Source organism: Protomyctophum bolini (genome assembly GCF_963924005.1).
Source record: "Protomyctophum bolini genome assembly, chromosome: 17".
NCBI lineage: Eukaryota > Metazoa > Chordata > Actinopteri > Myctophiformes > Myctophidae > Protomyctophum > Protomyctophum bolini.
In genome coordinates this window covers 36,300,884-36,328,566 of record NC_137878.1, presented here as the reverse complement: position 1 = coordinate 36,328,566, position 27,683 = coordinate 36,300,884, and the positions used below count along the sequence as shown (strand labels likewise).

General features: G+C 45.8%; 1 protein-coding gene across 4 annotated transcripts; it reads right to left on the bottom strand.

Moving 5' to 3' along the window:
- On the bottom strand, positions 1-26,823 carry pdcd6ip (programmed cell death 6 interacting protein). 4 transcript variants are annotated; one of them, XM_080787692.1, is made up of 19 exons: positions 26,448-26,823; positions 23,313-23,367; positions 22,762-22,831; positions 21,291-21,418; positions 19,897-20,050; positions 17,500-17,600; positions 15,490-15,621; positions 14,036-14,258; positions 13,041-13,164; positions 10,289-10,466; positions 9,219-9,330; positions 8,744-8,913; positions 7,476-7,724; positions 6,638-6,772; positions 6,405-6,499; positions 5,876-5,990; positions 5,003-5,190; positions 3,160-3,222; positions 1-1,645 (listed from the first exon to the last, which is right to left on the bottom strand). In XM_080787692.1, exons 1-19 carry the CDS (start codon positions 26,651-26,653, stop codon positions 1,450-1,452), a joined length of 2,694 nt encoding a protein of 897 aa, XP_080643818.1. In that variant the 5' UTR covers positions 26,654-26,823; the 3' UTR covers positions 1-1,449. The 4 variants fall into 4 exon arrangements, with proteins under 4 accessions (XP_080643818.1, XP_080643819.1, XP_080643820.1 ...); XM_080787693.1 differs by having other exon boundaries at positions 15,490-15,606; XM_080787694.1 differs by lacking the exon at positions 3,160-3,222.
- Between the last annotated feature and the right edge of the window lie 860 nt (positions 26,824-27,683).

Here is a 27,683-nt window from a genome sequence, read left to right as displayed (position 1 = left end):
TAAAGCATGCTGCCCATATACAGAGATGTTTTTTAATCACATTAGAAGAAAAACAAAAATAACAAATTTCCAAATAAACACAAAGAGCATTGAAGCCTAGATTTACGTTCCGTCACACAACCGGCGTCGCACGGCAAAAAAACGACAGACCTACAAGCTCACGGCGCGTCGCGTCCGCGGCGCGTTGTGAGCTTGCAGGTCTGCAGTTTCTTTGTCGCGCGATACCGCACTGTGCGACGAGCCACGAATCGGGGCTTTTAAGAGTGCATCAAACGAGAAGTGTCTTGGTTAGGGTGTAACCACATAAACAGTCTTTATTTATATATATATAGAATATGTATATATTTACTTATAGAACCAATTATCCCAACTTCTACAGCCGTGTACAGCCTCTGATTGTAAAACATTAATATACCAACGTCCCCTGGGTGAGAGAGAGAGAGTAGAGAAAGAGAGAGCCAGAGTGAGATGGAGAGAGAGAGAGATTTCTTCTCTCAACAGTCATCATATACGTTTAGAAAACCTATAAACCCACAGGCTGCTTGGTTTCTACAGGTTTGTACATCAGTGATGTATTTATGACCATTACAAAAATAGGAATATAGCTGACCGGGGAAAGGGATGCAATGGGGGGGAAGGGGGGGGCTTTATGGTCGCGCTGATGACGGCCAATCAGTGGCGTGCACTCCCCAAGATCAGGAAGAAAGAAAATCTGCCCCGAAGAGAGAAAGGAACAAACAAAGAACACGTGCACCCCTTCACCCGCCCTGGGATGGGACGCTATCCCAGAGTCCTCTAGTGCTGTACAGCCATCCAGCCCGGGGGAAAAAAGGACATCCGTCATCGGCAGACAGGACTTAAAATGACGTTCAGGATTTATTTAAACCGTAAGAATTTAAACAAAAATCTTTAGAAAACAACAGAAGTACATTAATAATAAAACAATCTACCGGTAAACGGGGTTAGTGCATGGAGTGCAATAAGAACCAGGGAGGAGATGAAGAGAAGATGATGTCGGCCGGCTTAAGAAGCACGATTTATACTTTGCCGTAAGACGACGTCACTTTGCCCAATTATTAGCGGGTCTACTAGCGAGTAGGACTTGTAGCTCTGCTGTTTCAGGCACGCGGCACCGCTGTACGTATGTGTTAGGTCAACAGAATAAAGAAGGGGAATTGGGGGGGGAGGGGGTGTTAAGACCGAGCACAAAGTCGTGCCGCCACAGTCCTCAATTTGGCTGCTTGTTAGTGCGAGAGAGAGAGAGAGAGAGAGAGAGAGGACGAGAGAGGGTCAGAAGAAGATGAGGAGAGGTGCAGGGGGTGTTGATGGGAGTAGTGGCGGTTATTGCTGGGGCGTATTTTACGTCGTCCCCTGCCGGAGTTGCGGCGGCGGGGGAGAAAACACGAACGGGGGGGGGGGGGCGAGTGAGTGAGAGAGAGAGAGAGCAGGTTACTGCTGCGGGTAGTAGGGCTGTTGCTGGGGGGGCTGCTGGGGGTAGCCGGGGTAGGGCTGTCCGGTGGGGGGCGTTCCGGGGTAGCCCTGCTGTCCTGGCGCTGCCTGGTAGGGGTTGTAGCCCATGGGTTGCATCTGGTTGTACTGGCCGTAGGCAGCATAGGGGTTGTAGCCCATGGGCATCTGGTAGTACCTGTAGACACGCACGTACACGCACACACACACACACACACACACACGACAAAGAGTAAGTCAAATAGGAAATATATTTGAGGGAGACCCGACAGGTGAATGGTTAGGGTGGATGCCACATGGGCTCCTAGTTACGCCTATTCTCTCCTTTAGCTTTGAAATACAAAAATAGGAAATATTTTTGACGAAATTCAATTAAAAAAAAAAAAGTTCAAATGGCCTATTTGATCATCACAATATCAGCTAGACGGACTGAACGCAGTACAGTGCACACCTCCACAAACAGGATGCAATTAACCATGCACAAGATACCGTGAGTTTTATTGCAATTCTTAACCCTGCACCGTATGCCATGAATTTAACCCATTCTGACCGGGCACCCATTTTGGTGTTGGCATCATGTTATGCTTTAGCTATTGAAAAATAGCAGATCTACAAGCTCATATCGCGCCACCGAGTGGCGCGCTACGAGCTTGTAGGTCTGCTATTTTTGAAAAATTCGAAGAACGACTGACATTTTTAGAATCTGATCTCAGGTCAGAATGGGTTAATCAGACCAGTGTGTGTCCCGTGGAAACCTCGTATGAATCTGATCTCAGGTCAGAATGGGTTAAATGTCACCTATGTTATACTGTAGGTCCGTGACAAACCGTGATCTACTGAACAATATCTTCTGGGCTGCGTTTGCAAACAGGCAGGAAGGGCACGCACCGACATTGCAGAGGTGCTGACCATGGAGCAAACGACTGAAAGCCACGATGCAGACAGTATTTCACGAGAAAGCAACAGTTTCAAACCCAACAGGTCTTCTTTATTAAAGCTGGATTTGCAACAACCTTGGGTTGCGTTGTTATCGTGCCAGTCAGTGATTATGATAATAGTCTCTCTTGAGCCAGACTGGTGCCTCAACACAACGTTCAAATGCTTCCGTCACACAGTCTGTGCAAAGGAAGCGTATCCATGTTCCCTGCTTACAACACTAACCCCCTTTGATAAGCGCCTACTGTATGTACAGTAAGTGGGGAACATAAAACTCGGGGGACATAGGGATGACCCCGCTGAAAACGATCAAGGGGCAAAGTGGATGTCCCGCCCCCCCTCCCCTGTAAATCAACTTAAATCGCCAAATAAGAATTAGTCGACATATATAGCTTGATGCTTATCAGAAATGGGAATTAAAGAATGTTTCAAAGATTTCTTTAAATTTTGGAAATGGCAAACAGATGACACCTTCCTTTCTGGGCTTTCGTGAGTTATAGTTCCAGAACCCCTACATAGCATTCAGACATTGTGGAATAGTTGTCTGACAAGCACTTTGAGCTGCATTTATGTATGAAAAGTGCTATACAAATAAAGTTTATTATTATTATTACTAGTGGCTACTCGAGACTATTATGATAATGACCACATGCTTTGTAATAAAGGTTAATTATAGATAAGGTTCATCAGATTGGGACGACACTAGTTATATTCCCTCACACGTAGGGAAACACACCAGCTTTCCAAAGGCCATACCTTACGTCAGCGGCACTCACTGGCTGGGGCCACCCGGTGTAAGGGTGGTGGACCCTTACGCCTCTGGAAGAGGAGAGGTAAGGAGAGGGGTAAGGGTGGTGGACCCTTACGCCTCTGGAAGAGGAGAGGTAAGGAGAGGGGTAAGGGTGGTGGACCCTTACGCCTCTGGAAGGAGAGGTAAGGAGAGGGGTAAGGGTGGTGGACCCTTACGCCTCTGGAAGAGGAGAGGTAAGGAGAGGGGTAAGGGTGGTGGACCCTTACGCCTCTGGAAGAGGAGAGGTAAGGAGAGGTGTAAGGGTGGTGGACCCTTACGCCTCTGGAAGAGGAGAGGTAAGGAGAGGTGTAAGGGTGGTGGACCCTTACGCCTCTGGAAGAGGAGAGGTAAGGAGAGGGGTAAGGGTGGTGGACCCTTACGCCTCTGGAAGAGGAGAGGTAAGGAGAGGGGTAAGGGTGGTGGACCCTTACGCCTCTGGAAGAGGAGAGGTAAGGAGAGGGGTAAGGGTGGTGGACCCTTACCCCTCTGGAAGAGGAGAGGATCACTTAAATGTAGATCAGGGATTCCCCAACACCGTTCTACACTGCCCTTTTCTCAGATATTAATACCTGCGTCTCTATAATAACTCCACTCCTGTTCTGTTTCTGGATCCATATTTGTGTGGGTCTTCAATCAGCTTCCCATCAATGCACCGTCTTCTCCTTCATCTGTCTCTCCCAAAGCCTACATCCTTCCTTCCTTCCTTCTCTTTTTTATTTTCATCCCATGATTTTGTAACCCGTTTTTCACCCGGTGCCAATTGTCTCTAAGCTGTAATCCTGGGCGCTACTTACTCTCCCTCTGCCAACGTGGGGAGTGCCCCGAACTGAGCTCATGCATCCTTCAATGCATGAGGAGTGAGCAGGCCCCTTCTTATCACCTGACAGAGGTATACCGAAGAAACTCCCCCGGTACGCGTGGAAGGAACACCATATTCCAAACCAGTTTGTTTCCCCTCCATCAGGCTGGCCAGGGGGAGGCAGTATAGAGACCAGGATTACTGCGTGCTTTTTGTGAGGGTACCTACCCTAGGGGGACACGGGGACAACAGGGACAACTTCTCCTTCTCTCTCTCTCTCCTCAATTTCTCCACCACCAAGACGTCCATCTAATCCACCAGCTGTAATAATGACCGTACCGTTACAACATGACGACGCACACCTTAGAGCTTAGAGCAGTGGTTCTCAGCTGTAATAATGACCGTACCGTTACAATATGACGACGCACACCTTAGAGCTTAGAGCAGTGGTTCTCAAAAGTGTGTGCCATGACGTGCAAGTCCATGGCTTTGATAATATTTGGACTTCCGTTCAACAACTTAGACCCTCTGTTCTTAGTAAGACGGACCATTAAAGCTCCTCGCCAAAAATAGCCCAATCTACAAGCATACAACGCTCGATGCGTTGTGAGCTTGTAGATCTGCTATTTTTGGTGAATGTTCCCCCCAGAATAGGGATGCTGGGGTTCAAGTGGAATAAATGAATAAAAGTATGAAGTTATTTTCAATCGAGTAACTCTAGCGGTTGTCGCCATCTAACGAGATGGCGACAACTCCTAGGCCATTCTTGAGTGAGAGAGCTTAAATACCAAAACCAAGCCTGAAATAACCTGCATGACTTCTTCCAGTCAAACCCGACAAACAGACGGAATGAAAATGTGGCTTCTGTCCATCTGGTAAAAACCAATAAGGAGCACTGTAGTTACGTAATCCTAAAATGAGTCCCACCCAGAACTAAACCATACACAGACGCACTGCGGGTTCGGCACATGGAGCGGGACACGTGTGTGTGTGTGACGGGACAAACTTACGGGGCATATCCCTGGTAGGTGGGATACGGCGGTCCCTGCGCCTGGGTCATGGGGGCCATGGGGGCGCCCGTGGGAGGGGCGTTGGGCGGAGGGTTGCCGCCGGGCGCTGCGGAGGCAGCCTGTGGGGTGATGCTTGGTGGAGGCGGTCTGGCAGGAGGCTGGGGTTTGGACAGGGGCTGCTGCTGGGCCTGCAAAACACACACACACACACCATCAAATTATTGGCTTAGGAATGAGACAAAAAAAAACAAATATCTTCGAATTCAAGGCTTCCATGGCGTGAGTAATCGACAGGAAAAAAGGCTTTTGGAGGTGAACATTCCTTTTAGTTTAAACTCTACTTGGACAGATTTTTTCTGGCTACACCAACACGGTTTGCTTACAATAACTGACCAACAAGCTTGTAAATCTGCTATTATTTGGCTAATGTCTTCCCCAGAATAATATGGACGCTGGGGTTCAAGTGGTTTGCCAGACAAATTACATCTGGCCACAAAAGATCACAGGATCTACTGGATATTGAGACTATGACACACAGTGTGGCTTCCCCCCAGTAGGCTACCTTCACATTCAGTAGATCCTGTGATCTTTTGTGGCCAGATGTAATTTCTTGGGGTCTAGTAGGACTAAAAATAAATCGCTATAACTTATAGCTATATAATTTAGTATACATATTTAGCCCCATGCTCGAATGCCCCCGTGTCAAAAACAACTAAAACGAAAGAAATCAGAAAATGAAACAAAAATTAACAGTCATTTACTCATCTTTTACTTTCTCTAATAACAACCTAAAGCATGAACCTTGGTTGAAAAAAAAACGAAAGTTGTCCTTTAATGAGATAGCTTGTCTGCATTAGGTTAGTTCCTCCTTACAAAGACTGTCCTGGGTGCGGGGGTGGGTCCGGGGGCGGCGGCCATGTTGCTCTGGTAGGCGGGAACGTTGATGGACGGGGCGCTGGGCTCCCGTGCGATGCTCTGCTGCAGCTCCCTGGTGGACAGACAGCAACACAACATCAGACAGCTGCTCAACCTTTAGGGGCTGGTAGTACACACATACAAACACACTGCTGCAGCTCCCTGGTGGACAGACAGCAACACAACATCAGACAGCTGTCTGGTACACACATACAAACACACTGCTGCAGCTCCCTGGTGGACAGCAACACAACATCAGACAGCTGCTCAACCTTTAGGGGCTGGTAGTACACACATACAAACGCACTGCTGCAGCTCCCTGGTGGACAGCAACACAACATCAGACAGCTGCTCAACCTTTAGGGGCTGGTAGTACACACATACAAACACACTGCTGCAGCTCCCTGGTGGACAGACAGCAACACAACATCAGACAGCTGTCTGGTACACACATACAAACACAAGAGTGTTCTAATGGATTACGTACTTGAGCAGTTCATCCCTTTCTGTCTTGCGAGCGAAGACGATGTCACTGCACTTATTTTGGAACTTGAGCAGTATCTCTGTTAAGCCATTGTAGAACTGGGGGGGGGGGGGTAAAAAGAACAAATAAATCAATACATAAAGTAGTAGCAAGTCAAGAGTGACCACAAAGGGCAACCCATGGGTATGGTGAGAACAATTCTTCTGGAGACATCGATTTTTGATCGACCAAGATACCTTGGTGCCTTCGTGCAGATTGTTGCTGATCTCCACGTAGCTGTCGTGGGCGGCGGCCAGCTTCTTCAGCACCTCCTCTCTGGCGTTGGCCTCCGTGTTGGACTGCTTCAGGCTGCTGAACTCCTGGTGGGACGTCTGAAAGGGAAGGGCACAGTCCATGTTTAATGTCAGAAAGGGAAGGGCACAGTCTGTGTTAAAGTCAGAAAGGGAAGGGCAGAGTCTGTGTTTGACCAGCCCACGTGACAGCTAGCTCACACCTAGACATTCTTTGTCTGGGGTCAGTGGCTGAAAAGCATGCTTTACCAATTCTGACTGCAGGGCTGCAACGATCACTATAACAATAATGAATTCCGATAATCTCACAAATGTTGTATGTTTCAGTTATTTGTCATATCTGCCCTGTTTTTTTATTATTACCAGGCAAACAGAAATGTATTCTTTATTTATATGTTCAATGCCAAAAACACAAATTGTTAATTGCAATTATTTGTGTGACAATTAATAGTCAACATGAATTTGTAATGGTATAAGCCCTGTGTGTGTGTGTGTGTGTCTGTACCTGGACTTGTCCCAGCAGGTCCTCTTGTGTGCGGAGGCTGGCCTGTACCCTCTGGTTGTGTGTGTGTGTGTGTGTACCTGGACGTGTCCCAGCAGGTCCTCCTGTGCGCGGAGGCTGGCCTGGACCCTCTGGTTGTGTGTGTGTGTGTGTGTGTGTGTGTGTGTGTGTGTGTACCTGGACGTGTCCCAGCAGGTCCTCCTGTGCGCGGAGGCTGGCCTGGACCCTCTGGTTGTGTGTGTGTGTGTGTGTGTGTGTGTGTGTGTGTGTGTGTGTGTGTACCTGGACGTGCCCCAGCAGGTCCTCCTGTGCGCGGAGGCTGGCCTGGACCCTCTGGTTGTAGGCGCCGTAGAGCTGGTCGAGCTGCGACAGCGACAGCTGCTCCTCGTTGATGGCTCCGTCCTGGGACAGCGCCGTCAGGAAGCAGGAGGACATGTCAAAGGTCACCGCCTTGATCTCCCCCTCCAGCACCTCCCGCTCCCGCTTCACCTCGTCCAGCTGGGACAGCTGTGCGCGCAGCACGTTCACTACCTGGAGAGGACACACACACACACACACACGGTCAGGGAAAAGATCATTCTCTCAAGCAAGACAACTCTTCCATTATCCTTAAAACGCTACTGAAGAGTAGCCTTGTAAAACGTTCTGCACTGCAACGTTCGTCATTTCAGAATTGCGATTTCCAAGCTAAGCATCCTAAATATGAAAAAAACTCTTTATAATTAATAGCATTATTAGAACCTTTTTTTAACCAGTAGAGACACATGTCTTTTATCCAAGAATTAACTGGCCAGGTTACAAAAGACTAGTCTTGCGTGGCCAGAATGTTGCCTCCCACAATGTTCAAATGCTTCCGGTCATTTGAACATTGTGATAAAGCGATAAAGCGAATGTTAAGCCTCCTCCCCAATTCCGTTTTGTCTTTACAGTCACGCAAATGTATCCCAATATAAATCACAATCATCTAAGCATATATATTGTAGCTTGCTGCCTTAGCAGAAATGGAAAATAAAAATATAAGAAATGTATTTAAAAACATTGAATGGAAATGACGAACAGATGCCAGCTTCCCGTCTGGGATTTCAGGACTCCAGACTCTACATAGCATTTTGGAGATTGTGGAATAGTTGTGACTGCAAAAGACATAAGAGGACTATAATGTAGCCTCATGCATTACAAGGCGTCGCAATGCAATTAGCACACAATGCAATTAGCACGCAATGCAATTAGCACACAATGCAATTAGCACGTAATGCAATTAGCACGCAATGCAATTAGCACGTGTAGAACGATTCATTGTTTCGGTGCACGACTCTGGCACTGAACGCTAATGAATCTAAATAAATCAGACATAACTCTAACAGCTAAATATCTAATCCTAACCCCAACCTGAATTGTAAACCTCTGAAAAACATTTTTGACCACAAATCAAGCATTTATCTTGTGCGGACCAGCTAAATGGGTTTCCCAATGTCTCTTTCCCAAATTCTACGACACTTGCTGGGACATTTGGCCCTCACAAGTATAGCAATACAAGTACACACACACACCTCGCTGCCCTGCAGGGTCTTGGTGGGGTTGGCAGAGGGGATGGCAGCTACCAGCTCGTTCTCTGGTTTGCACAGCAGGGCGATCATGTCACAGTGGGTGTTGTAGCGCTCGCGCACCATCTGGTCCGCCTGGGTGGCCTTGTCCAACGCACCGCGGAAGTTAGTGCCCTCTGGAGGACAGGTGCAGAGGGGAGGAGGAGAGGAGGGGAAGAAGAGATGAGAGGAGAGGAGGGGAGGAGGAGAGGAGGAGAGGAGGAGGAGGAGGGGAGGAGGGGAAGAGGAGGGGAAAAAGAGGAGAGGAGAGGAGGAGAGGAGGGGAGGAGGAGAGGAGAGGAGGGTGGAAATGGTTTACGCTGCAGTTATGCATGTCGTATCGCACTGCACTGATGAAAGAAAATCACTAATCACACTACTATGCTAAAGTTTTATGCGTGTGTGTGTGTGTGTGTGTGTGTGTGTGTGTGTGTGTGTGTACCTGCTCGGAGGGGCTTGTAAAGGTCTCCAGACGGGGTTCTGTTCCAGCGCTGGCTGAACTTGGCTCTGAGGTCGCTGTCTGTGGTCTCTTCATCATCCAGCATCTTCAGAGACTGATGGACAGACAGACACACACACACACACACACAGTGCTTAGTAACAGTCAATCCGCTCCACAGTAGGGGAAATGATGTTCTCCTCTGATTGAATGTAAACATAATAATTCATATCTTGCTACACAATTTCTATTTAAATACGGGTCGCGCACACAAGACCTGTGTTGGGACCTGTGGGTACAACGCGTGATCCCGCTGCTCTTGGGAGGAGTCCTGTGAAATGCCCTGCAGTGTGTGATGCCTTCCCTTGTCGGCGATCAATCGCGTAGTGTGAAATACTACACTTCACCACTTTTCAAACTTTCTTCATATAATTGGTACGGTTACGGTGAACTTTTGAGGGTAGAGCGGCATGTCAAGGTCAAGACTTGTCGTTTGTGAAAGTCAAGGTCCTCACGCACTGCCAGGAGCGTTTGATTGGTGCAATTAATCTGCATTAATTCAAACTGCTGTTTGTGTGACGTGTATACGATTCACGACACGACATCCGTCACGCTCCAGGTGTGCTAACGACCTCTAGGCTCAACTAGAGGCCATGACAGGAACTCCAGATAAAGAGAGCTACCATCGAGAATGATAGTTTCCTCAAACATTCCCAAAACAGTAGAACTTTACATGAATTAAAAACTAAATCCAATGATTTTTTTCAGTAATGTCATGAAGGAAAAAAAAGACAAATCAAAGAAATTCCATAAATTAGAACAAATATTTAAGAAGTAGTAGTGAGAATAGATGATCTACAAGCTCACAACGTGGCGCAAAGCGACACGTTGTGGCACAAAGCGACACGTTGCGAGCTTGTAGATCTGCTATTTTCACTAGTTTGGGTCCAGGGAGAATATCTAATTTCTGATTTAGGTCACCGCCTGAAAGGTTTAGGAACCACTGTGATAGTGCATACCGTGTGTGTGCATGTGCGTGTGTGTGTGTGTGTGTGTGTGTAGCACCACCTCACCTCATCCAGGATCTCTCTGTTGCGGGTCAGCAGTTCCGGCAGGTCTCTGATCAGCTGTTCGATGCTCTGCAGCCCTCCCTGCTGGACGACGCCTCTGGCCTTCTCTGCGATGGACTGTGGGATGGAGTCTCCAGACAGGTCCTCCAGGGCCGCGGGCAGGTTCAGGGACGCCAGCACCCTGTCACGCCCACACAACAATATCCATTAGACCAGCACCCTGTCACACCCACACAACAATATCCATTAGACCAGCACCCTGTCACACCCACACAACAATATCCATTAGACCAGCACCCTGTCACACCCACACAACAATATCCATTAGACCAGCACCCTGTCACACCCACACAACAATATCCATTAGACCAGCACCCTGTCACACCCACACAACAATATCCATTAGACCAGCACCCTGTCACACCCACACAACAATATCCATTAGACCAACACCCTGTCACACAACAATATCCATTAACCCATTAGACCAACACCCTGTCACACCCACACAACAATATCCATTAACCCATTAGACCAGCACCCTGCCGCACAACAATATCCATTAACCCTCGTAAACCCATTTAGACCTGAGCTTGATTCTACAAATGTCTTCTAAATCCTGACAGTTTTCTGAAAAACCCCATGTTTCTATGTCAGTCGCTCTCAAACTTGTTCATGTTAAGGATCCCCACAATTATATGTAGTTGGCCTGCCGACCCCCCCCCCCCCCCCCCCCCGCCATCTCAAAATATGTTGTTCCAGGCACCGCCCAGAAGCAAAGAGAAAACGTTTCGCTCTGAAAAAATATATTCAATCCTTTCGCACAGACAACAATATCCATTAGTACCAGTAACGCATTTAGACCGGCTGTCCTTTCGCACAGACACAACAATATCCAGTAGTACCACTAATGCATTTAGACCGGCTGTCCTTTCGCACAGACAACAATATCCAGTAATACCACTAATGCATTTAGACTGGTGTTAAAGAGAGCTGGCTCTCAACACCCTCTACTCCTGAACACTGGTCTACTCCTGTTTGCTAAGCAGTAGTAGGGAAAGATGAACACTGGCAGGCTGTCACTAAGAATTAGGTTGTTAAATCAAACTAAATTTACCCCACGGAGTCACAGGAAAACCACGGAAAAAAACCGGACATACTGTATTATTGACTAATCAATAACACGGGAGACCATCGTAGATTACACTGAAGTATAAAAAATAGGTTTATTCAAGTCAAATCAAATTAATTTACAAAATAGTGAAAAGATAGGAGGCAGAGGACTCGGTGAGCCTGCAAAAATTAACAAGCGCAACTCCCTATTCTGGTTATCTGGCTGATAAAGTTTAGAGGCGCGCAAGCAAAAGTCTTCTGGCTGAACAAAGGCAGATTCATACTTTTAACACCTCGGTTTTCAAAAGCATCACGTTTAGAGTTACGCCCCATCCAGGCGTGCTCATATTAAGGGGCACGAGAGATCTGTCCAGCGTGAACGCGTAAAGGGTCCATTCAGTTCATTTCTAGCCAAGGTCAACAGCGTGAACGCGTAAAGGGTTTCTCCAGTATAATTCTGGGTTACTTCAGTTCATTACTGCTGCTATAGGAGAAACACAATATACAGCGACTGCAATAATGTAATGAATGCATACAGATTCAACCCATCGGCTGCCTTGCAAAAAACACTGTTTCATGAGTATAATACATGTGGGGTCAGAACACATCATTTAAAACAGTATTAGAGTAACACGATAGGTGAAAGTCATGTGCATTGTGTCACACGAGCATAACATATGTCCTCGTTACTGAGACGCTCAGGGGTGGAGATCTTAGGGGCCATACTGGCGTCACTGGTTCGCCACTCACGACAACCGTCCCTTAAGACCGGCTGCCGCGGCAGTGTTACTTTAAGCCAGGAATGCACGCACGTCTCCTTGTAGTCTATTTCGGTACTTTTCCAGATTCACTTCTATGACATTTTTCAGAAAGCTTATAGGCTTTTTAGTTTTTAAACGTTATCGCCAAGGTTCTATAACCGTAACTGAGAGAAAATGTCTGCAAAAGCAGAAAGCCTGCACACTCCAGACTAGATGAAAGTCTTTTGGTGCCGGGCTCGATAATGCAATAGAAGTGAAGACATAGCCAGCACACAATGCATGTCCTTGTGAAAATGACATGTATTGTGTTGGCCAGAGCATACGAGTGGAGTGGAGTGGGAGTTTGATAAATAATAACAATAGATTATTCTATTGTACCCCTATTCCAGCGACCAGGCCATTGAACAAAGTCAAAGTCAAAGTCATATGATTTGTCACACACGTTACCGCAGTGAAATTTGTTCTCTTGGAGCGGTGAGCCGCAGCCAAGGAGCGGTGAGCTGCAGCCGTGCCGCGCTCGGGAATCATTTGTTTGGTTGATTTGAGCCCCCAATCCAACCCTTTGAGTGCCAAGCAGGGAGGCATTGGGTCCCATTTTTACAGTCTTTGGTATGACCCGGCCGGGGATCGAACCCCAACCTCCCAGTTTCAGGGCGGACACTCTAACCACAAGGCCACTGTCTGGCCACACAGACAACCACACAGAGGGTCAAACACACACAGAACGTACCCGTTGCAGAGGTTGAACCACCACACAGAGGGTCAAACACACAGCGTACCCGTTGCAGAGGCTGAACCACCACACAGAGGGTCAAACACACACAGAACGTACCCGTTGCAGAGGTTGAACCACCACACAGAGGGTCAAACACACAGCGTACCCGTTGCAGAGGTTGGTGGCCTCCCTCATGGTTCCCACCAGTCTGTTGATGGTCTCCGCCTTCCTCTGTCCGTACACGCTCATGGACTGCTGCACGGCCATGGGAACCATCTTCTCAAACAGGTCTGGAGGACAAACGCATTGGATGAAAAGCTGAATACAATCTGACACGACTGAAAATGTTTGTATGTCCTAATGTGACTATGACTTGTGAAACAGTGTCAAAGGAGCCCCTCACACTAGCCTGGATTCCTAAACAATTAACACAGTATGTAAAATGATGACGTTTTTAGTAATATTGCTCCTCCTGTTCTACATGCTGCCAACCAGGTGAAGAAATCACAGACTGAGGCTTTAACTTTTGCTTTTATGAATCATACGAGACCATGAGGGTTTGATGGAAAATTATTCTAGTTTGACCACGTCAAATGCTCTAATCTTTATAAAAGAAATTACCTAAAATAGCCCATCTACAAGCAGGCATTGAGACGAGCTCTCAAATCGGGGCAGCGGTGGCCTAAGGGTTAGAGGAGCGCCCTTGTTGCCGGTTCGATTCCCCGGATGGGCAGGAAAAATCTGGGTGGGGAAGTGATTGTCATCACTCACCCAACACCACTGAAGTGCCCTTGAGCAAGGCACTGAAGCCCCAACTGCTCCCTCTGGAGCTGCTTAGTGACAAACAGTATAAGACTGTGGCTGTACTGGTCAGCTCCCAGGTTTTAATGTGTGTGTGTGTGTGTGTGTGTGTGTGTGTGTGTGTGTGTGTGTGTGTGTGTGTGTGTGTGCGCGCGCGTGTGTGTCTGTCTGTTTCTATGTGCAGGGCGTTGCTGAAAAGGAGAACCTGTGCTCAGCTACTTCCCTGGGTAAATGAAGAATTTAAAGAAACATCGCTTGTAGATCGACTATTTTCGCTGCGCAACACGATTCCATAGAAGACATGCATGGCTTTGGCAACACTTCTCAAAGCTTGTGTGACCCGTGATCTGAGCATCTTACCCGTGAACTTCTGGCTGAGGGGGGGCGTGATGGCGGTGGCCTTGACCAGCGCTGCCTTGCCGATGTGCTCCAGGTCCTTGACCTCGGGCACGCGGTCGTGGTAGATGAAGTCGTTGTCCTTCTTGGCGGCGGCCAGGGCGCGGTTGATCTTGTCGCTCAGGTCCTTGACGCTCACATACTCGTCGTAGCGAGACGCCACCGTCTTCACCAGCTCCGCTGCGTGCTGCGAGGGGAGGGATGAAGTCAAATTCTACCACAGGTCGTTTCGAGGAAGCAATCTGATTGGTTGAAACAGCCTTCTAGCCGTGGGTTAAACCAGCACTGTTCACCACCTAATCAAAACAAAGATTCAGCTGCTCTGTTCTCCCAGAGCGCTAGCAAACTTGGTGGCTAGGCTAGCTAGTTTCTTGTGAAGGTTGTGGTCGTAGTGACTACATCTGTCATTCAAAATATATATTCTTTCAGCGATTTTAATAGTTTTAAGGGTAACTGTGGTAGAATTGCAATATTACACTTCAGTGATGCTTGCGGAACTCGACTCCGTCTCGTTCCTGACCGCATCACTGTCGTGGCAATAATCACGTTAACCCACACCCTCTCGTGTAATATTGCTTAAATGAAGCCCTCCCAATTCAAATGGAGCTTTATTGGCATGAGAAAACATACTGAATGTTTACATTGCTAAAGCAAGTGTAAAAATATAACAAAAACTGTTGAAAAGTATATACAGTTGGAGGGGGTACAGTGAGGCATTGTGTAAATAGAGCAATTGCGTCGTTATATGTATGTAAACAAGTTTGAATTTAAATAGTATACCAAAAAAAAGCCTCAGATATAAAATGTGTTTAAAGGTAGCAGCTCTGTTTACATGTACAGTAGGTCTAGCGGTCTACCCTTCTACAATTAAGGTCCTTTTTTTCTGATTTTTAGCAGCGTTTTTCCCATCTGTTTTCCGAAAAACACGTCCAGTCTGCAAGAACCTTTAGTCTTAGTCATTGTAGCTAAGTTTTTTTAGGGGGGAGGGGATGTCAGTGACGCGTGATTATGAATCCCACCAACGTTCTAGGGTAGACCCGCCTCACCAAGTCACCATGTGTCTGATTGGCTCCCGGGAAGGCATAGTTTTACTGAGGTTAGGCCGTTCAGGTTAGGTTTAGGGGGTGCATACTTAGTTTAGACTAGTCATTGGTTAAGGTTAGGTTTAGGTGTGCTGCCCCGTGGGAGGTTAGGTTTAGGGTGAGGGTTTGAGATAGGTTGTAGTTGTAGGACTAATGACTGGTCGCAAAAACGAGAACTGTCAATCACAACGACTACTGGCCAATCACAGCAGGGCTTTCCTAGAACTGCGGCGGGATACATACAGTAATAACGTGTCAGTGACAAAAGGTATGTCGTCGAACATGTTTGGTCATAGTTTTAGTTGAGGAGATAAACACTAGTGCGGTGGGGCGTACCTGCAGGCGTGCGATCTCCTCTCCGAAGCGTTTCTTCTGCTTGGCCAGGATGCTCTGGTGCAGCTCGGCGTTGGCCTGCATGATGCAGTGCTTAGCCGCCAGCACGGGCAGGACTTCCTGAAAATAAAAATACTGACCAGGGAGAGCCAACCACAGAGCAACACACAAACACACACGACACCAACACACACGGATATATCCACACACACACACATACACACACACACGCGCGCAATGGCAAGGCAAACCACGAAACGGCACGGCACACAGACAGCGAGGATTAAACCACAAATGACACGCCACGGAAGCACAAAAAACAAACAAGCACAAGCGGTAAGGAGGAGTGCACGTACAGCCACGCGCACGCGCACACACACACATGCACACAATCACCACCACCACCACGAGGGATGCATAAAGAAAAGGAAGACAGCGAGAGAGAAAACAGAACAAGGCCATGAGTGTTTAACCTTTCAGCAACATCCGCTCAACCTGCAGCAAACGTTCCGTGGCCCTCTGCTTGTGTGCGTGCGTGCGTGCGCGTTGTGTGCGTGCGCGTTGCGTGTCAGCGTGTGTAATAATTATATTCACATCCGTTTATCAGGAAAACAACGTGAATAGAGGCTGAATTTAAAATGGTTTGTTAAAAAGCAGGAAGTGGTTTTCCTGTCGTCCGTGACCTGGGAACGCCACAGATCATTGTTTACAATGTAAACAATGATCTGGGGCTTCTTCTATTCTTGTAAACTTTATTCAATTTAACTGGATTCAACCACAGCAGCGCTGTGTGTGTAGCCTACAGGCGACTGCCCGGATATAACGTTACTGAGTCTGACCATTGTTCTCGTTACCCAATGTGCATCATTTCCTAATTTGAACCTACCCCCAAAGAAAAGGAATTCCAGTTTCACAGGCCTTACTCGAATGGTGGTCAAGCATCTTTACAGTATCAACTTGTTCTAATTGGTCTAAAAGGTGTGTGTGTGTGTGTGTGTGTGTGTGTGTGTGTGTGTGTGTGTGTGTGTGTGTGTGTGCGCGCGCGCGCGCGCGCGCGCGCGCGCGCGCGCGCGCGCATGCGCATTGGCCATGCTGTGAGAACGTCGTCAGCAAGCCGTTATCAGAATCCAGAACACCTTCATTAGACGCTACCAAACAAAAGACCCCGCCTCCCCATCAAGGGTGGTGAGAAAAGATCGAATCGCAATGCAGTTTTAATGGTAATCATCATAACAGAGACCCAATCAGAATGAGGAGGACAGGACAGCAAACAAAGAGACCAATGAGGACAGAGAGAAGTTGTGATGGGGACAGGCCCACGCCCAGAGTGCCAGGCTGCTGCAGTGCTGCACTTCATCTCAAATACACACATCACACAGTATGTACTAATGCACAGCCAGTCGCACACACACATGGACGCTCAAACATACCCAGAGCACCTCTGCACTGAATGGGACATCAGACTATTGATTGGTCCGAGTAGGTGAGATACTAGGTGTTGTGTCGTTATTCTGTGGGCTGATGATGGCTACTATTTGTGGCCGATAAAGTATAGTTTTTGACCGTGACGGAGGCGAGCTGTCTCAGGTGAACTTGAGTCATCACCGAGCGAGTTGCAGTGCTGAACGTTGTAGAGACTGCATGGTGTTTTGTGGACATCAACCCATAGAATAACGACAAAACACTGTACTGGTAGGTCAGTATCAGTATTTCACCTACTTAGACCAATCAATAGTGTGATTAAACGTGATAAATGTCCCATTCGGTGCATTGACCCATTTGAAGGCGCTGCCCAGACTCTCAACAACAATGTTGAGATATCCCTTTTTTTAGTTAGTTAAAATCAAATTCAAACGTTTTTTCAAAATAATTCGATTAAAAAAAAAACAATAATAGTGAAAATAGCAGATCTACAAGATCACAACATGTCTCATTGCAATGTGTTGAGCTTGTAGATCGGCTAGTTTCACTATTCTGTGTGTGCGTGCATGTGTGTTTGTGCGCTGTACATACCTTAGGAAGATTCTCTTTGTACTGACATTGCTTGAACGCGTCGCCATAGAAATCTGCTGCCTGATTGGCTAACTTAGCGATGCTGGCATCTTTCATTTTGTCTGTTGGAGAGAATAAACAAGAATACACAAGAATAAACAAGAATAAACAAGAATACACAAGAATACACAAGCCAGTGTTGGAGTTGCAAAAAGGCAAGCGTATGTATTTTACCACTTTTAACCCGGCATCCATATTTTTGGGCAAGTCATTGTAGGCAAAATCTTAAATAATCTTCCCCAAACTAAAACAATAGGCAATCTACGTCACGGTGATTTAAGAGTTTAGTTGTACAATTTGTTGTACGATACAAGTATATAGGTCTTAGTTTGAACGATGTGCTGTGATTTTATGTCGACTTAGATAGTATTGTAGACAGACGTATAGCTCGTTAGAGTCGTTACGTAGACAGCACTAGAATTGCATTTTATGTAGTCATAGCACTTTATAGTACACATGTATATTGTATAATATATATATATATAGTCTGTATAGTTGACATAGATACTCCACTATTACGTTCTTAGTTTAACTACTTTTTATATTATGTGATTTTGTTTTGTTTTTGCTTAAATGTAAGTCGCTCTGGATCAAGAGAGTCTGCTAAATGCCTAAATTGTGCTGTGGTTTGATGCAGGTTTATTTGGCTGTATGGACATGTGCACATACAGAATTATGATGATTATTTGGATATGGACATGTGCACATACAGAATTATGATGATTATTTGGCTATGCACATGTGCACATACAGAATTACAGCACAACCTCTCCAGTCTTTCAGAGCAGCGTTTGGCCGTGTTGCGCTGATGTGTTACTACAGAGCTTTTACATTCGCTAAACAGCAGTGAATGCAACTCACTGTATGGCCACTGCACAAATTCACCACCACGTGGCTGCGCTAATCAAATCCAACCGAGAAGGCCATAAACTGTAGACATAACAGACTGTAAGACTTCTTAAGTGCAACACTGGCACACAAGGGTGAGATGTCTGCTGTGGTTGATGTCCTTGAAAGCCTTTTAGCAGCAAGGACATAGTAGTCGACGGCCCTGATCTAATGTACTGACTGAGTACACTTTACAGAGAGTCTACTTTTGAGCAGACATTAATAAATAAATACAGACAGACATCGATGCAGTCAAACCCTTGGCCTGTAACATTGCTGTAAAAACCACTGCAGGAGGAGGTTGGAGGCTCTACAACTCCATGCAAATATTATTCTCAATGCAAATGTTGTCAGACGGCACGGCTATCTCCCGCTGTCAGAAAATGAAATGCAGTTGCTTACACACTATTCGACGTGGGTGGTGTCTAAATTCCCCTCACAAAACGAACAGCTTTACGAAATATGTTTTATACCAAATAAGTTACAATACACAGCCCAGAACAGTACCGTCCTAGTTCACAGTACTGTCCACATCCACAAGTGTGCCTTCCAAAAATCTTGTTTTTAGGCCCGATTTCACAGGAGGAAAAAGTTGGTTCCATGCAAGAGGTTGATGCCAACAATAGTTGTCAACAAGTTGAATGATATATAACATTGCATCAGGAAGAACCATGTTGTACCGTACTACTGTACTGACTGACTCATCTGATTATATCTCTGTTCAAAGTAAAAGAAAATGTAATCCGTCACGGAGCCGTGAAATATGAATATGCCTCATAGGCACGATCCTTTTCCTCCTTTATGAACACTCCATCAAGTCTCGCTTAATAATACCGCTGCCATAGCGCTATCAGAGCTATGCTTTTCCCACGACGGGAACCAACTTCCCTCATGCAAGTGTCCTATATTAACCCATTCAGACCGGGAACCCATTATGGTGTTCAGCATCATGTTATGCTTTAGCTATTTAAAAATAGCAGATCTACAAGCTCATAGCGCGCCACCGAGTGGCGCGCTACGAGCTTGTAGGTCTGCTATTTTTGAAAAATCGAAGAACGACTGACATTTCTAGAATCTGATCTCAGGTCAGAATGGGTTCATCAGACCAGTGTGTGTCCAGTGGAAACCTCGTATGAATCTGATCTCAGGTCAGAATGGGTTAATAATACCGCTGCCATAGCGCTATCAGAGTTATGCTTTTCCCACGACGGGAACCAACTTTCCCATACACATGCCACAACAGGCTGAAGCGTGTTGGACTTCTCTTTGTGACCGTGTGAAAACCACAGTGGATTTGAACCCACAACCTCAAGTGGTGGTGGGCAGGGACCTCTGCGCCACCCAAGCGCCTAAACTGTGACGTAGTGTGTGTTGTGTGTGTGTGTGTACCTCAGGTGACAGTGTGTAAACAGTGTCCTTGTAAATGTGTGTGCACGTTACCTGAGGTGACAGTGTGTAAATGTGTGTTACCTGAGGTGGCTTTGAGGAAGACGACCTCCTGGGCCTGGGCCAGCATGATGCTGCTCAGGGTGCCCACGGTCTCAGGAGAGATGTCCATGGTTGGCTCCCTGTTGAGCGCCGACAGCACTGTGTCCTTTATGTGACCGAACGCTCCGCTGGCCAGCTACACACACACACACACACACACACACACACACACACACACACACACACACACACACACAACGAAAATAAACTCCTAGTATAAACCCAATGATCTGACCAAAGTCACTGAACACTTTGCGGGTTTTTGCATAACATTATAATGTTCTTAGTTTGATCATAAGACCCAATTACTGAATGTCAAGTCTCCAAGGTTTTCTTCAGACACTGATTTACTCTATACAGTATGTACAGTATGGCACATTTAGGAGTACACATGACCCCCATAACTCTGAGAGTTACAGACTCTTCACGTGTTTCTGGCATTTTTCTCATTTGTATATCCATGAAAAAATGTAATTCAAAACAAATGTCCACCACAAGGCAAAACATACCAGTGTATGAAATAAATTTGAAACCATAAGAGAAGCTTCGAAAAAGGTAATGGCAGATAACAAACCTATTAACATAGATTTGTGGAAGACAAGTGGCGGTAAACGCGGTATAATAGCATTACAGTAAAGTATAAAGACATGCCTTTCTGGCATCGCCTAACACACGAAATCTGTTATATCTGGCTTACCAACATCATAGCAGTGGTAACATTGGTTTATGATTTCACAGATGTATAACTACAGCATATCCAACACAGATACAGCAGGCTTTATACCAAGGCTCTCCACGCAGGCACATTAAAAAAAGCTACACAGGTATATTTGACACCCATTCAAAATATATTATTTACTTATTATATGTCTGAAAAACCAACGACATCCACAATCGATTAACTAACAGACAAACTCCCATCCTGCACACACTGCAGAGTGTGAGAGACCCATCATCACACAGTCAGCGTTTTGCTTTTCTGCTTGCCTTGTTATGGTGTTATTATTCTCTGACTGGTAGAATCTGTGGATTACTGGATTCTATGCAACATTGGTAGATACAAGGCAGTCGCTTCAATACAATGACTTTGTAAAGTTGAGTTATCAATGCTAAAGCCTTGGCTTTAGCATTTAATTGGTAAAAAAGTTTTTAAGGTCAACCGCACCAATGCAACTCCGTGCACCTGCCATTTGTGGATAATGGTTGCAAGGAGTTGCATGGTGAATCATTGGTGCGGTTTTGGCTTAATATACAGCAAAGTTGTCATGGCTAAAATCTATTTTAAAAAAAAGTGTCGTATAGATTACAAATAATGGAAATATTAAGCAAGATGAAGTCCCTGACATGGTATTCGTTTGTTTTGTATAGATCGATACCTGGTAGAATTTGTTTGCAGCCTTCAGTCCTTCATCGCTGTCCAGGTTCTGCTCTGAGGCGATCTGACTGGCCAGCGCTGCTGCATTAAACAGCACACACGTCTTCTCATAGCCCAGACTGGCCAGAGCTAAAACACACAAGTACACACATTAGCAACCATACATGCCATTAGTGATGCACAATATAATCTGTGGCATATCGAAATCGGCCATCAAAATGCCATTTCAGTATCGGATCGGTTTCAAAACAATTACATTAAAATCAGATTATTTAGACAGATATTGATGACGCAATAATAATGTGACCGTCGATGGCTTTGTACTCACAGAGCAGCCAGTCTTGCCTGTCTCTGTCACTTTTGTTTGTGAATTTCTAATGTCTGAAGGCAGCAGAAGAAATTTTCAAAAGTGTCTACTAGTACATTTAGTCTAGAACAAAAGCCAAATCCAAAACATGCCTGCAATCCCCCTAGGGCCTAGGCTTGTTTCCATTGTGGTTCCAGAGTGTGCGGCTGCGCACACGCACGCACGCACGAACACACACACACACACACACACACACACACACACACACACACTTTTCAAAGGCCTAGTGAGACACACCCTGAAAGTGTGCAAAGTTTGCAGAGTTACATGCAGTTAGTTGACATACTTCAAATCATAGACATACATAATATAAAAAGGCTAGATGGCTCAAGGCAGAGTCTCTGACGTAGTTCACCCGGCAGGCATCTTGCTGAGGGGTTATACAGTACAGTATGTTCTATGGAAGCTCAAACTAAAATAGTCATAACTCGCTCAAATCTTAACGGAATTACAAACGGGTTGGTTTAATACAAACGTTATCAACGTGGCTATGATTCATATAAATATGTGGACCTCTCAGGTCTATAACAAACCAAACCGTTTGAAAATTGGTTGAAAATTGAGCAAGTTATAGGTTATTTAAAAAGTATATGCCCCATAGACACAATGTTATGCTGCCCCTCGGTAAGATGGCCGCCACATAGCAAGCAACGTCGCTCTCATTGGCCAGCAGCGCGGGTGAGCGATCTAGCTTTCTTATATATATATATATATATATATATATATATATATATATATCTATGCTTCAAATTACTTGTTCTGTGCTAGCAGTTATACAACCACGTGCTGTATTATTATGTTCAGGGTTCTGTATGTCAGATACCGACAAGATGTGTTCACGCCTGAAACAAAAGTATGACAATGTTGCTAGATTCCCAATCAGTGAGCTACCTGTCCGTCCATGTGACTTTTGTTTACAACTTTTGGTTCATTATGTAATGTGGCAGTGACTGAGAACCATAAATCTTTGTTTGGCATGATTCAGATCAGGTGTGATAATGCTCTAGTCTAAACCTCCCGCCTGCTGAAACGGAAGTAATCTGCCGACACATGTGTGATCACAGACCATTCACCGTTCACGGTAACAAGAGAGGACATGGCTTACTGAGCTTGACTGAACCTCCAAACAGTGACCCTTTGTCGAACGCATCCTTCCATGTGAAGGTTAGGCACAGCTGCAGAAAGAAAACAGAGGAGCAGTGTTGATTTTGACAGGACGTTTTGAATAAAACTACATTTAGTTATATTTAGTCATATTTTAGTCAATTGAAATGTTTTAGTTTTAAAATGTATTTCGCCAGGCCTTTAACCCATTTTGGGGGCGGGAACACCTTTTGGTCTTTTAAACATTATGTTATAATTTAGCTATTGAAAAATAGCAGATCTACAAGCTCATAGCGCGCCACCGAGTGGCGCTACGAGCTTGTAGGTCTGCTATTTATTATTTTTTTATCGTGAAAATGTGGCGCAGAAGACATTTTATAAATTTCGACGTCAGGCCTAAATGGGTTAATGGACTCGTAATGCTTGATTCACTTGGTTTGCATACTGAAAATAGCGGATCTACAAGCTCACAATGCACGTTGTGAGGACATGGTGTTCCCTCTCCAGTTGAACAAGTCTAACACACTAGCAGACACCACCTGATCCTTTTACCTGGTTCTCAGAGAAGGGGAACTTGGGTTCGACAGCGCAGAGCTGGTCATAGTACCTGCGGGGAGAAGTGGAGAACAACGTTCAGACTCATCATCAGTATCTAGTACCATTTATTGTGCTTTCCCAGATTACAGATAAAATAAAATAACAATGATACAAATATTACAGAGCAAACTGTGTGTGATAACTCAAAAGCTGAATATATATACAGATGCTGTATGACTATGACATAACTGTTGTGGTTTGAGGAAGTTCTGATGATTCAGAGACACATGCCAGTGCGTCAGCAAAAGGTGGTGCCAAAGGAAAGTGCAGGGTCAGCTCAGCTGTGAGCAAAGCACTACTCAGCTTTGACACGGAGCCAGCGATGTGGAAGATTCTATTCTTAGGAACAATATTTAGAGGATTGTGTTCTTAGGGAATCCTCCTTTTCCAGTTGATCAACCCCCAGTTCTACTCCCGTCTCGAGACTAGTACACACGTCGTCGTACACAATGCTACGCATAAATAAAAACAAAGACAGGCTTTGTGTAGGTTTTACAGCACTAGGCCTTGTCATCAGTGGCATTCCCATCTGGGCATGCACAAATGCACAGCGAGAACGAAACTTAGACGAGGTGCGCCTGTGTTCAGTGTGTTGGTAAATAGATCGAGGGGGGAAAGTACAACATCCCAGGGGCCAAACAATGGTTACCACGGTGACACAATAGCTGTCTGTCTGCTGGGTTGTGAAAGGCAATAGGGCCGGTCTCCATGGCTACCTGGCACATGGCTGGTTGGAGGACATGAGGAGAGCGCCAAGGAGCTACAATGCTAACATTGAACAGTGACGGCCCACTGAGTTGCACAGCTATGCAAGCGTTCACTTCCTCCCTCCTCAGCAAAGTGTAGCCTCTGACTGCAAATGTTCTGGCATCTGCCAAGTACCAACCCACACCTTACAGCAGCAGGGAACGCCACTTATGCTGCTCTCCTGCATATCAACTATGGCAGCACTCAGCCACTTCAACGCATATCGCAAGTTGCTGGTGTAGCGTTGTTCCATCTTTTACCACCAGGGCGACGGTACATGGTACCTTCTCTGCAGGCTAGGGCCTCAAGATCGTTTGTTCCTATAAGTATAGGACTTATGCACAAGCAGGCCCCATCTCAGTTCCGTGCATAAAGTGTGATGTGATGCCTCTTGGAACTATGACTGGTGGCCTTCTGTTGGCATTGTTTCTTTATTGTCAATGTGCTGTGTGATCTGTTTGTTTGTATATGTTTTCTCTTTCTGTATCCCTGATGATTGCTGTCACGCTGTGCACAAGACAAATTTCCGAAAGGACAAATAAAGTATCTATGTTGTTGTTGCAATAATGAAAGTCAGTCTAATCTTAGTTGACAGCCGGGTGGACAATATTACCCCTTAGCACTGCAGTTAGAAAGTAGCTCACAGTGGAGAGAGAAAAATCTGAGATGGGCTGGGCTCTCTGCCTCTCTCTTACGAATCATGTCAACCGGTGGATCCCTGTGCCAATGCCAACCATAGGAATGAATCACACTGGCCACAGAGAGGAAAAAGTTCGGAGCAAAGTCTTGAGCCGTGCTCATGTCATCATCTCTATATAGAGTGGGCCTGGCTAATAAGTCACACAACGAATGCTTGACTTGTGTCATTTCTGAGTTAAAGGACCCAGGCTTGCACTTATAGAGGGCACTGTGTGTTCGGTTCACCAGTCTTTTGTCATTTCATGTCTCCAGGCCCGAGACCATAAGAGCCAAAGATTTGTTAAACAAATCCAAGTCGCACTTCCGTCACATTGCTCTATGCAAATGACAGATGATGAACTTCCCTGATACCTTTAATGTGTATACATGTAAGCCAAGGTAATTGACACCACAGTTGATTCACATAATGCTCTTTCTGTGGCCAATGCCTCCATGTAGTCTGGCTCTCATTGACATCATGTAGATCTCTAGCTAGCAAAACCATAATCTGATTACAATGTAGACAAGCTTGTGAGTTGTGGCACTTGTGTTAAGACATTATGCTTGATCAGATGCTTGTCTGGGCTAGAGGTTTCGTGCTATATGGCCCTAAATGTTGTCAGTATCTTCTCAGAGAGCTATTATGAGCTGTTTAACGTCATAAAACAACACTGGGGATTCAGAATATTGGCTTGACTTGACTGAGACACAAGACCACAGGCATTTTACCCTGGGTACTTGTTACAAATGTTGTCATAACACTGACAAACAAGTCAAATTGGTGAGCTTTTGAGGTCAGCAGGCCGGGGGTGTCTTTAAATAAAATATGAGTCATATGGTGGACACTGGAACAATGCTGAATGCTTTCTTCCGAGAAACGGGGCCTATTTACACCGATATTGATAACCCAATGAATACTGTGACTCCAGAGGTCGCTGTGAACTGAACAGAGTAGACTGGCTCTCCTGTGTGTGTGTGTGTGTGTGTGGTCTCTACTTCACACTCAGCCAGGTGACACATTTACACTGTGTAGATAGATCACCAACCCCCTAATAAATATATTTTTGGAGTAAACTCCTAAATCAAAATGACAACAGATGTTTTTAACGAGATTATTCCATTTTGTTATTTGGTTATTCAGATTTGAGGTTTTGGTGTCATTGGCCACAAAGTAAACAAAGGACAGACGTTCAAATGAAAACGGTCTCTATAAGCCATAACTCATTTCAACACGTAGTCCGTAGATATGAGGATTCGATGGCTAAAAGCATGAAATTACAGCTGTCACATCATGTAAAATGTAAGAAACGCCACAGCACACATCTCTAGTCTGGACAGTCACATAATTCGATAGGTCACAATGCCGGGTGTAAAAGACCAGTGTTAGCATGACTGAACTTGGAGCTAACAACGTTAGCAGCCACACTGTCTAGTTAGTACTCAACTAGCCCCATAATATGGTACCTCAGTCCCTGAGCGTAGAGACTGAGGTGCCATATGGGGCTAGTTTAGTAGTCAACCAACAACAAACAGCTGGCTTGGGGCGCGGCGGCGGCAGCTCTTCCACCGCAGGTGTAGTGTAAAGTAAAAAGGGGTGGCATGCGGCTAGCTGGACTTAGCGACGCGCTATACGGTCGTTACGATACGGTGTCTTGACAGCCTGACCTGAGCAGGATGTCCAGGGAGCTCTCGTGCTTGTCCAGCGGCCTGCCCAGCGCGTTCTTCCGCAGCTTGTTGAGCTCCTCCACGGCGTGGACGTACTCCCCTTGCTCCTCGCCAGCGGCGTACGTCGTCGTGACAAATTTCGACAGCGGCTTCACCAGGTCCACCTCGGACGACTTCTTCAGCGGGACGGAAATAAACGTCGCCATTTTCGGTCCCGCGACGACAACAACAACAAAAAACTAAAACACGGCGACGTTTAAATGAATGAGGGCTCAGCTGGCTGGGGGAGAGAGACCGAAGGGAAACACGGGCTCGCGAAACAAACACGGACAAAAACAACAGTCACAGCAGCGCGAGCGACCCACTTCCTGGTGTGTCTGCTCTGCTGCTAAGGAACGTCACGTGACGTCATGGTGGCATGTACAGAGAGAGGCATGTAGGGGTCGATTCGCTTTGCAGGTTGCACATCCGCCCCGGGTCTAGAGCGGATACGGCTCTAGCTCTAGACCGGATCCTGCCATTTGGGAAAACCCATAGGGGAAACCCCTATGGGAAAACCCAAAGAATAGTCTGTGACCAGGGCGTCACCTAAGGGCCAGTAAGACTAGCCTGGCTAATAAACCAGACTTGCCAACGGCTGATTCGGTCTGGCTTTTTATGTCAATGTCATATAGACATTGGTAGTTGAGCTAATGTGTAATGATATACGTAAATCGATTCAAACTTGTAACAATTTTGAATCTTGATGCAAACGGCAACGATAAGAAAATGCAGGATCTTTGTAAGATAATTGATAAGTCTACTTGCTACTGTATTGAAAAGATTTGAATCGTATGTTTTTCAGACATACAGATAAAGTAAATGCTAAGAAACCAAGTACTTTTCAACGGAATAAAACAATTCAACCACGTTTAAATGACTCAACCAATATATATTTTTTCAAACACAGAACTCACTGTTCAACATACAAATACACAGGAGTAAGGCCCATTCTTTTAAGAAAACCATTAAACGAATAAAAGTGTATGTAAAAAAAAACATTGTGGAAAGGTTTTAGTCCTTGGCAGCAGCTTAAGGGCCGATTCATACTCCTATTTTAGAGCCGAATAAAAGTCGGTTCGGCGCTGTAGAGCCTACAATTTGACGTCATTTGAGGTTCGGGGGGGGACCGTCCTAAAGTCGGCTCTTCGGTGCTACTGAAAATTTCTGACGAGCCGAAATCATTTCGGCACTACA

Excerpts from the sequence above, each read along its gene's own strand:
- pdcd6ip (XM_080787692.1), bottom strand. The coding sequence starts at position 26,653 with ATGGCGACGTTTATTTCCGTCCCGCTGAAGAAGTCGTCCGAGGTGGAC. Across the intron at positions 22,832-23,312 it reads TCCCCTTCTCTGAGAACCAG|CTGTGCCTAACCTTCACATG; the intron begins GTAAAAGGATCA and ends TTCTTTCTGCAG. Across the intron at positions 21,419-22,761 it reads TGGAGGTTCAGTCAAGCTCA|CTCTGGCCAGTCTGGGCTAT; the intron begins GTAAGCCATGTC and ends TGTGTGTTTTAG.